The sequence below is a fragment of the Conger conger genome, chromosome 5, assembly GCF_963514075.1.
Source record: "Conger conger chromosome 5, fConCon1.1, whole genome shotgun sequence".
NCBI lineage: Eukaryota > Metazoa > Chordata > Actinopteri > Anguilliformes > Congridae > Conger > Conger conger.
Genome location: NC_083764.1, coordinates 14502201 through 14514373, shown reverse-complemented (window position 1 = coordinate 14514373; position 12173 = coordinate 14502201). Strand labels below are relative to the sequence as shown.

At 43.0% G+C, this 12173-nt stretch overlaps 1 protein-coding gene across 1 annotated transcript; it reads right to left on the bottom strand.

Moving 5' to 3' along the window:
• Positions 1 to 5234: 5234 nt before the first annotated feature.
• LOC133128623 (trace amine-associated receptor 1-like) lies at positions 5235 to 6257 on the bottom strand. The gene has a single exon (XM_061242298.1). It carries the CDS (start codon positions 6255 to 6257, stop codon positions 5235 to 5237), a length of 1023 nt encoding a protein of 340 aa, XP_061098282.1.
• Between the last annotated feature and the right edge of the window lie 5916 nt (positions 6258 to 12173).

The window sequence follows — 12173 nt, the reverse complement described above, 5'->3', positions numbered from 1 at the left end:
ACTGACCGCAAGCTCATTGCCGCGACGTCAGCGGTTCGAATCCGTCCGTCTGACATTTGTCGCATGTCTTCCCCTCCGCTCCCATTCTTCCTGTCTCTCTATACTATATACTGTCCAATAAAGCTGAAAAAGGCCTAAAAAATATCTTTAAAAAAAACGGTCATCTGTGTGTGATTCTGTGAGTGACACATGAATAGCCTTTGAGAAGTTGAAGTTTGAGTTGTCAGTCATTTTAATTTTGTAACTGAAATCATGTTTGGGAAACGTGATAAGAGTCAGGTTCCCATTTCTGAGAAAGGCGGAAAGGCCGTACCTGACGTTACCAGTGACTCCCTTATCAATGATACAAAAAGTTTTATATATTCACATTTGAAGTTGGAGGACATGGAAAGGTATATTGAAAATAAGTATGGTTTTCAAGTTGACGAAGATAAGGTGTGAAGTTTGGATAATATAAAGAAAGCATACGGGAAATTACTACGCATGTCGGATAAACGTAAACTTCCCCTCGCTGTGCTTATTGTTAGTCATATGCGAAGGCGGAATGAAATGAATGCCAAGGTTGAAACCAACCGACTCCTTGACATTGAAAGAGAAAAAGTAAAAAATCTAGCCGACGAATTGGAAAGTGTCAAAGCAAAGAGGACTAAAAGGGATGCAGAAATAATAGCATTAAAAGAACAAATTAAACATTTGCGGAAAATACAATTATTGGCCCCTGGGAGTGACGCGTTGGCACGATCAGTTCAACCTTCTGCCCCACATTATCAGGAAAGGAAGCCGGTTGTTTTAGCTCGGGACGATGAATGGACGAGCAGTGGTAGTAAATCGGATGATGACATGGCACCTCAATTAAGGGCAGTAATACAAAGACGGGTAGAGGGTGAAATTAATTTTACCCATAAACCAACCAAGCCCCAAGATATTGACAAGTGGTCGCAGGATTTAAAACACCTGCGTGTGGCCGGCATGGACACCTGGGCGAAAATTAATCGTTTGAAAACAATTTATTGTCTACATCCGTATGACGGTGTACAGCTGATGGCCACGGTGATAACCCCCACAGAGGTCAACACACTGAATTTGTCTGTTACTATTGCGTTGGAAGGTAATGGTCAAAATCTTGCTAAGGGATGGGAGGTAATTGAGCAATTTATACAGAAAGCTACAAATGCATCTACGAATTGGGGAAAAGTGGCCGTCTGTATTCAAAAGACTGGCAAGGCAGTTGATGATTTTTCCTCCAGTAAAAATGGTCCTCTGAAAACGACTTTTATGCAAGCATTATTGCCAGAAATAAGATCCGCCACCAAGCTTAGCAAACCCGACTGGCAAGATGAAACCATTACATTTGATCAGCTACTATCGGCAGCTAGGAGGGTAGAATTGGATACGGAATGTAAGATCCGTGCTTTGAATAGTTATGGACATAATCACACAGATGGTAGACGCAACAGTAACTGTCGTAATTGTGGGAAACCTGGACATTTTTGGAGACAGTGCAGGGCACCAAAGCGACACAGAAATGATGCCCCCTCCACGCGTAATTATGCAGAGGGTGAGGATTTAGATAAACGTTTTGCAAGCTTGAACGGCAGTCAGAAACAGGCCATTCTTTCTGCATTTTATTTGGGCGGCACGGTGAATTATGGAGTTTGCATGTTCCCCGCGTGTCCGCGTGGGTTTCCTCCGGGTACTCCAGTTTCCTCCCACAATCTTAAAACATACAGGTTAGACCATTTCACTTTGCTACAAAAGAGCATGTGTGCTCAGTCAACTTTATTATTATTATTACATTCCATTTCATGGTCAGCATACATTACGTATTGTGTCACATGAATGTACATTTAATTTTTATTTCTTGATTGTGACAAAACACTCCTTTAGATATGATAATTACCTGTCTATTGACAGGTTTCCTGGTTAGGCCACAGACAAATGGTTGTCGGCACCTAGACCTCAATCAACGCCAGGAAAGTAAATGTAAATAAGAGTGTGGGAAAACAGGGTGATTGTGGGGATATGCATTTGAATGGGAGCAGAACTTGCGTGTCAACTTTTTAACTCAGTTACATCTTGAAAACACCGAAATCTAACAACTGAAACAAGACTTCATCAGAGCGTCATATTATTATCTTCAATATTATAACAGTCAGGGCAAGTCGTAACAAGAGTACTTCCCCAATTTTGGTTTAAAGGCAATTGCCAGGAATGCCCTAGAATTGTACAGATGGTATATAATCATAGCAAAGACATGTATCTTGTTTGTAGGTGAAAAATATTTACTCGAATATGCTTATTCACTCAGTGAGCACTTTATTATGTATTCATTTGACTTAGGATTTAGACTTACTAGTCTTCAGAGTCTGTAGCCTATCCACTTAAAGTTATAATAACTGTCACCTTGCTGTCAGCTTTGACCAGTCTGGCCCTTCTCCTCTGACTGCTCTCATTAACAACAACGTTTTTGCCTGCAGAACCGCTACTTACTGGATGTTTTTTGTTTTTAGCATCATTCTCTGCAAACTCTAGAGACTGTTGGGCATGAAAATCCCAGGAGACCAGCAGTTTCTGAGATACTCAACCCACCCTATCTGTCATATTTCTTCCCCATTATAAAAGAGCTGAACCTCTTGACAATGTCTACATGCTTGTATGCATTTAGTTGCTGCCACATGATTGGCTGATAAAATATTTGCATTAACCAGCTGGTGTACAGGTCTATCTAATAAGTGGTCACTGAGTGTATATTTTTTAATTAAGCGAAAACCAAAACATGTGAGTTTGTGCCCCGGTCTCCCCAACATAAGATTTTTTTGTGTGTGTGTTTGCGTGGGTGTGTGTTTGTGTTTTGATGCATATGTTGGATATGTATGTTTGCGTTTTACTTCCCTCCCTCTCTTTTGTCATCCTAAAATATAAAAAAGGGTATAAGTGCAGAGGGTCAAGACAGACAACATGATCTGCACATATTTAAAATATAAATTAATATCGGGCCTTAAGTAATGATCCGCCAGCCAATGAATTTGGAGGTGGTGACACTTCATCATTGGAGGGAGACAACATGTTTACCGTTTGCTTGTCACAGCAGGAGCTTTTCATTCTGTGGACAATTTTGTTATTGAGGAATGCGCTTGAAATATGTTGCCAAAAATTGCTTGTGAGACTGAAAAATAAATATGAAAAACATAGTCCAAACAATATGCAGTACTTACCAAAACAAACTTTTGTTTGCCAAAAAATCTACCCAATCAGGTATTGTTGTCCCATTGGCCATCCATCTGACGGAACCCACCTACAGCTCTGTATATATTGTATTATAATGGACATCTTAATTTAGGGCACCTTTAGGTTAGGAGCGTCTGTTGAACACTTGTAGGAGCCCTTTGCACAAAAAAAGTAAGAGAAATTTGTGATGAAAATACGAAAATGTTCTTGCATAAGGCCCATTACCTTGTTGTGGGGTAATGCACTCCACAAGTTTGGTCCCCCAGGGCTCTATTCTAGGTCCTATATTATTTTCTTTATATATGCTGCCCCTGGGGTCAATTTTCAGGAAGCATATCCATTGCTATGCTGATGATGTACAGATTTACTTACCTGTAAAATCTCAATGCAAGAAATCACTGCAGCCTTTACTTGCATGTCTTAAAGACTTAAAAAACTGGATGGATGCTAACTTCCTGCATTTAAATGAAAATAAGACAGAGGTCATTATGTTTGGACATCAATTGGAGGACATTGTTGGTGCTTTGGGCCCCCTGGCCCCCAAAAATGTTCCTGCTGCAAAAAGCCTTGGTTTCACCTTTGACAGTGCCTTTAAACTTGAGAAGCAAATTAGTGCTGTTGTGAAAGCTGCCTTTTTTCAGTTAAGACAAATAGCCAAGGTCAAGGCCTATCTTTCTCAAAAAGATTTGGAAAGAGTGGTCCATGCTTTTATAACATCTCGGCTGGACTACTGCAATTCTCTGTATATAGGCTTAGACCAGTCCTCTCTCTGCCGTCTGCAGCTAGTGCAGAACGCTGCTGCCCGCCTTCTGACTGGCAAAAAGAAACGGGAACATATTACACCAGCACTGTCATCCCTACATTGGCTTCCTGTCCGTTACAGAATAAATTTAAAAATTTTATTATTTGTTTTTAAGGCATTGAATGGTCTAGCACCTACGTACTTGTCTGAACTCGTCAATATGTATACCCCAGCTAGATCACTTAGATCATGCAATCAGCAACTTTTAGATGTCCCTATGTCGAGGAGAGCTAGGAGGGGTGACCGGGCCTTTGAGGTAGCTGGCCCCAAGTTGTGGAACAGCCTACCGCCACATATTAAATCTGCCCAAAACATAGATGTTTTTAAATCCTTGTTAAAAACCCACCTTTTTAGTGAGGCCTTTATGTCAGACATAAATGGGGAATCCAGATAATGTACATGTATTTCATTTTATTTAATTTCATTTAATTTCATTTCATTTCAATTCATCTCATTTTATTTCATTTTTTCTTTAATTTTATTGCCTGGTTTTGTACAGCACTTTGGTCAACCATGGTTGTTTTAAATGTGCTTTATAAATAAAGTTTATTATTATTATTATTATTATTATTATTATTATTATTATTCTAGCAGAATTTAGAATTAATTCTGCTGCTGCTACAAGCAGTTACATGATCAATGAAGGCAAGTGAGCCAGCACCTAAGGCAAACAAACATTCCCTAACTATAACACCCCCACCACGTTTCACAGATGAGGGTGCTTGGGTTCTTGGGATGTTCCTTTTAGCCTCTACACTGTTCTTGCCATCACTCTGATACAAGTCAATCTTGGTCTCATCTGTCCGCAAGACCTTTTCAGGAACTTTGTAGGCTATTTTATGTATTACTTTTTGCCGAATGTAACCTGGCCATCCTGTATTTGCAGCAAGCTTGTGGTTTGTATCTTGCAGTGTAACCACTGTAGTGCTGTCTTCTGTGGACAGCAGTCACTCGTGCCATGCCTCGTTCCTGAAGAGTCTTTCTGATCTGTCTGAAAACTTACTACAAATAATGATCTATGAAGAAAATTGTAAGCAGTATACCCTGCTGTCTCAAAATCAATCCAAAATTACTGAATTGTGCAATGATGTAAATCAGGAAACAATCATATATCTTACAACAAATCAACTATTTTGACCCAGGAAACCCACTTCTGCATCATTGGGAATTATTATCTTTTCATAAGCATAGTGTCAGGAGCTTTTCAGTCCATGGACAATTTTGTACTTGAGGAATGCGCTTGAAATATATTGCCAAAAATGATCATTTTGAAGGCTTTCCTAAACCAACTGTAAAAAAAAGAATAAACAAAAGGATTAAACGTTGAATTACAATAGCAAATCCAGACCAGCATTTCAAATATTGCTGGTGGAATGGAATAATTAATAATTGGATCAATCATGTAACACAGAAAATAGGGTGTCCAGCATGACAGAAATACCCCCATAACAATGGCCAGGGTCTTTGTAGCCTTTCGCTCCATTTTGCTGTTTTCAGAGTGTACATTGTTACAGGCAATGCTGTGAATAGAACGGGCTTGCTTCTGTGCAACATGGAAGATTTTTTTATATATGACCAACATAATGAACCCAGGGATGTAAAAACAGAGAATGGAAGTTACTGAACTTGATGCCTGAGTCTGAAACAACACACAGCCTCCTACACAAGCAACATTATTATAATAAAAATCTTCGGTGCCCAAAATGTTCAGTTCCAGAAATACCATGCCAAACCCAACACAGGCAGAAACACTCCAGCTGACCATTATCATGATCACTATGGTATAAGTAGTGATCTTGGTCTGGTAGTGGAGGGGCTGGCAAACAGCATAATATCGATCAATGGAAATGAAAGAAAGATTTACTATTGATGAGGTACACAGCATGATATCAGTACTTGAATGGATTTTACAGACCACATCTCCCAAATACCAACATGTCTCAATTGTGCGCACCATGCTAGGAGGCATGATGACTGTTGCCAGAAGGAAGTCAGTCACTGCGAGAGAGAGGGTGAGGTAGTTGGTTGGAGTGTGCAGCTGTTTGAAGTGAGCAATGGAAATGATGACGATGAGGTTTCCACACATGGTTAGAACAATGATGGTGATGAAGAAAATATACAGTGTAATCCGTATCGCTGTTGGGTAGGTGATCTTTGGGCAAGATCTATTCACAGACGTGTAACAAAAGTCTGAATGTTCAATAATTCCAGGTTGGCTGAAATTCATTGTATTATGTTGTCAGATATAATGGTTCAAACTGGTACACCTGTTGCTAGAACAAAGTAGCATAAGAAAAACATTTACATTTAGCTTCAATAAATACTCTCTGAAGTAAATTAGGTCTTGATACTTCTGGCAGATGTTCTGGCAGAGAGACGGCGATGTGTAGCATCAGTGAAGATGATTCTGTTATATACAATTTGATCATAGTCCCAGGGAGTTTAAACAGAGCCTTGTTAGCCAGTAAAATTATGGGTGTATCTATGTTTTATGCACATCTGAATATTCATTCTGCTATGTGAACACAGCAATATTCTTAAACTGCCTGTCACCTGAATGTGACACATAATACCTTGTAGGAAAGGGTAGGAAACCCCGTACAAGAAGATTGCCACGTTTTAACCCTCTGGGGTCGGAGGGCAAAATGAGGAAAACTGGTGACTGTGACATGCTCTGACATTTGTGTCATTTTAATATTTATATACAGTGATTCCAAAGTGTGAGACGGGTGCGTGGGGGTTGGACCCAAAATGCACGACTCAGAAACAATGATAAGAAAGTCCCGTCAGGGCTTTATTCGGGACGAATCCCAGGAGCGTAGTCAACACAAGCAAAGTCCATACACGTAGATCCAGCCAAACAAACAATAAACAAACAAAAAGCACGGTGCCGAGGGAAGAGGCAAACTCGTAGTGGGTAGACGTGCAGGAAGGTCCGGTAGCAAGAGAGCTGTCAGCGGGGCAGAAAGTACAGGCAGACGGCAGGCAAGGGTCATAGTCGAGGGCGATGCGGAAGTCGAAACCATGAAACAATCAGCGAGGCAAAGGTACAAAAACGGTCGGCGAAGACGTGGTCAAAAAACAAACGATGGTCAACGAAACAGAAATCAATAGACAATGGTCGGTAAAACAGGCTTGGATCTTAACGTGAATCAATCAGAAAACAAGAGGCAGACAATTTCGCAACAAACGACTGAGATATAAATTCAGGTGTAGACAGGTGTAGACAATTAGTTTGAGCGCAGCAAGGAAATAGAAAATAGGTGCGATGGATGACAATTCTAACAAGGTAATTAGTAATCGTTAGTAATAAACCTATCCTGCCCTAGCATTAGTAAATTAGTAAATGACATGCACGAGAAACATAAGGTAACATGAACACATGATTAGTTTGTTAGTTCTACCCAATCCTGATCTAGCGTTAGTAGTTTTAGTAAATAGACAAATGGAAACAATTAGGGTGTGAATGACAGAAAGAGAGAGAGAGAAAAGGCGGAACGCAAGGTTTGCGGAAAGACATGTAAAAGTGTATGTTTAAACAGTAACCAGTCTACGTAACAATAAACATAAATCAAAAACATAACACAAAACGAAACTAAGACAATAACCACTCAACATAACAAGGTAATATAATCGTAACAAAACATAACTAGACATGACGAAAAAATAAATCGTAACAAGAAATAAACTAAACGGCATGACAAACCTAGACTAACATAATACATGATAAGACAATACGAGACTAAGACAAAAATGAATAAACATAAAACATGGCAAGACAGACCTGAAACGTGACAAAGTGTTTCATATCTTTGTTTTTCTGGATATTCCCCAAATAAAGCCCTGACGGGACTTTATTACACCATTGTTTCTGAGTCATGCATTTTGGGTCCAACCCCCTACGCACCCGTCTCAGAACAATTTCGCCAACATGGACCCTGCTGACATGTTCTACGCCCTCCAGGAACAAGGTGCCATCGTCCAGCAGCACTCTCAAGGAATCTCCGAAGTTCATCTGGAGATTCGAGAGCTGTGTGCTGAGATGAGGAGACTCGCCATCACGGTTCAGCCACACCCACTGGAACAGCCTGCCAACCCGCCTGCACCTCCACCTACCAACCCCATGGGAACCTGGCAATTCCGGGAGCCACAACAACCCCCCCCGGAGAGGTTCGGCGGAGAACCGGAGAATGCAAGGCGTTCCTGCTCCAGTGTGACTTTGTGTTCTGGCAGCAACCACAGACCTACAACAGTGATGACCGCCAGATCAGCTATGTGATGGGGCTACTCAAGGGGAGAGCTTTGGACTGGGCTACAGCTGTGTGGTCCGGGGGTTCATTCCCTCCCCGGTACCCGACCTTTGCTGAACAGATCCGCAAAGTCTGGAGTTCAAGCCAGATTCAAGCCTGGAGTCGTGAGTGTCACCAATCCTGCCTGTGATCCACTCCTGCACCAGCAGAGGGTGCACCCAACCCACCACAAGCCCCCAAGCCCTCCCTAGAGAAGGTGCCCACCCCTTACCATGACCTAGGCATGGTCTTCTCCAAGACACTGGCACAGACGCTTCCCCCTCATCGACCTTACGACTGCGCCATCGAGCTGCCATGGAGAAATACATCCGGGACTGCTTAGCCAATGGACTGATTCGCCCATCCTCCTCACCCATGGACGCTGGATTCTTCTTTGTGCAGAAGAAGGATGGCTCATTGCGCCCCTGTATCGACTTCAGGGAGCTTAACAACATCACTGTCAAGAACAAATACCCTCTACCATTGATGGACTCCGCTTTTCATCCTCTACACCATGCCACTATCTTCACCAAGTTAAACCTATGGAACGCCTACCACCTGGTTCGTATTCGAGAGGGTGACGAGTGGAAGACTGCCTTTAATACCTCTCTTGGACACTTCGATTACCTAGTCATGCCATTCGGCCTAACTAATGCACCCGCTGTGTTCCAGGCGTAATGATGTTCTTCGGGACCTAGTGGGCCGCAACGTATTTGTCTACCTTGACGACATCCTGATCTACTCCACCAATGTCAAGAAGCATGTCAGACAAGTTATTCAGAGACTTTTGGAGAACAAATTGTTTGTCAAGGCAGAGAAGTGTCTTCCACACAGACACTGTCAAGTTCCTTGGTTTTATTCTGGAGAAGGGACAGATCAGGGCGGATCCAAAGAAGATTCAGGCAGTCACTGACTGGCCTACGCCTTCTACTCGGAAACAACTCCACCGCTTCTTGGGATTCGCCAACTTTTACTGCAGATTCATCAGATATTCCAGCCAAGTTGTCTCCCCCCTCACCAAGCTCACATCTACTGCCATACCATTCCGTTGGGGTCCAGAAGCGGAGGGGCGGAGGGGGTGTTTGTCAAAATTAAGAGACTCTTCTCCACTGCCCCTATCCTGGTGCACCCCGATCCCACTCGCCAGTTTGTTGTGGAGACTGATGCGTCCGACACTGGGGTGGGAGCCGTGCTTTCACAAGTCTCTTCCTCCGACAATCGGCTGCACCCTTGCGCCTTCCTCTCCAAGAAGCTCTCACCAGCGGAGAGGAATTACGATGTGGGGAACCGAGAACTCCTTGCGGTCAAACTGGCTCTGGAGGAGTGGAGGTACTGGCTGGAGGGATCCGAGAAACCTTTCATTGTCTGGACCGAGTCATAAGAACTTGGCATACTTCCAAACGACCAAAAGACTGAACTCACGCCAAGCTAGATGGGCGCTGTTCTTCGGAAGATTCAATTTCACTCTGACTTATCGCCTGACTTTCCCAAATATGGAAAGCTTTCTGCCTAGCCCTCGGTGCCACGGCTAGCCTTTCATCCGGCTACCACCCCCAGTCCAATGGGCAAACCGAGAGGGCCAACCAGGATTTAGGAGCTGCCTTACGTTGTGTGTCTGCCAAGAATCCGGCTTCATGGAGCAAGATGCTCACCTGGGTTGAGTATGCGCACAACACGCTGCCCTGCGCCGCCACCGGAAAGTCTCCCTTTGAGATCTCTCTAGGCTACCAACCTCCACTGTTTCCTGACCAGGAAACCGAGATCGCTGTTCCCTCCCTCGCCACCCACATGAAACGCTGTGCCAACATGTGGTGGGACGCCAAGGCCGCGCTTTTATGCACGGCAGACCGTAATCGGTGCTTCGCCGATCGCCACCGCACACCAGCCCCAGCCTACAAACCAGGTGACTCCGTCTGGCTGTCCACTAAGGACATTCCCCTCCAAGCCACCTCTCACAAACTCCAACCACGTTTCATTGGCCCCTTTAATATCCACAGCATTATGAACCCATCCTCTGTCAAGTTATCATTCCCCGCTTCACTTAAGATTCACCCCACATTCCATGTTTCATGTATTAAGCCTGTAATCTTCTAACCCCCTATGTCCCCCTGATCCCCCACCCCCTCCCCCCGCATCATTGATAACCACTCTGTGAAAAAACTATTGAACATTCGTAAGAGGGGCCGTGGTGTGGTTGACTGGGAAGGTTATGGCCCTGAAGAGCGTTCCTGGGTCGCCCCCAGTCTCATTCTGGACAAGTCATTGATCACAGACTTCCATTGTGACCACCCTGACAAACTCAAAGGACCACCAGGAGTCGGTTGTTAAGGGGGGGGTCCTGTCACGTTTCATGTTTGTTATGTCATGTTTTATGTTTAGTTATTGTCTTGGTTATGTTATTGTCATGTCACATATTATGTTAGTCTAGTATCACCACATTTTTATGTTTCATGTTATGTTATGTTTCATGTTTAGTTGTTGTTACGATTTAATTGTTAGTCTTGCCATGTCATGTTATTTAGTTTGTCATATTTCGCAAACTTGTTATGTCACAATTTATGTTTCATGTTACGTTGCACTGGTCATTGATTAGCATACACTTTTTCATGTCTTTCTGCAAATCTTGTATTCCTGCTTTCTCTCTCTCCCTTTCTGTCACTCACACCCTAATTGTTTCAATTTCTACTTTCCCCAGCTTATCTACAAAAAATCATCAGACCCTACACCCTCTAGGGTCTTTCAGCGAACTTATCCCTGGTTATGGGTATGCACTTTGTTGTACGTCTGGATAAGAGCGTCTGCCAAATGCCAATAATTTAATGTAATGTACTTACTAATCTACTAATGATAGATCAGGATTGGGTAATACTAACATTCTAATCATGTGTTTGTTACCTTACGTTTCTTGTGCATGTCATTTACTAATAATAGTAGCGCGAGGGCAGGATAGGTTTATTACTAACGATTACTAATTACCTTGTTAACTTGTCAATCCTCCACACCTGATTTCCATTCTCATGCTGCTCTCAAACTAATTGTCTACACCTGTCTACACCTGCATATAAAGCTCAGTTTCATGTAATGTCTTTACGAAATTTCTGTTCATCAGTGCACCTTTTGGCTACCCCTGTTCATCAGTACACCTTTTGTCTACCCATTACGATCCAAGCCTGTTTATTGACCAAAGATTATTGACTTCTGTTTTGTTGACCATTGCCTGCCTGTACCACGACTTTGGCTGCTGTTTTTGTACTTTTGCCCCGCGGAGCAGACTTCGGTCTTCACTCTTGCAGCATCATCGACCCTGAGCCTGCCTACCGCCCGCCTGTACTTCTGCCCAGCTGACGGCTTTCCTGGCTACCGGACTTCTTGCATGGTGTACTGATTACGAGACTGCCTTCTCCCTCGGTACTGCGCTTTGTTTTTTTGCCTGGATTTTTTGCTCTCTGGATATTCCCAAAATAAAGCCCTAACGGGACTTTATTACACCACTGTTTCGGAGTCGTGCATTTTGGGTCCAACCCCCTACGCACCCGTCTCAGTTTTCAGCACAGACTCGGCTACAATACTATGGCAACAGAATGTAGGTCAGAATCATATGTTGATTGTAAATTGCTCTAGAAACAGACCAATTGTTGTCATCTTGCAGTTTTATTATATCACAGTTTGTATTATCTTACAAATATGAACGGAAAAATAATTTGGTACGTTGACCCAAAAGGAGGCTGCGTAGATAAGGTTAAGATTGCGGGCCAGATTAAATTAATGGAGGGCCACGGGCCGTAGTTTGCCCATGCTGGTCTATTTAACCCTTGAATCTGACACCCGGTGTCAGCTGCTTGATCTATGCTGCT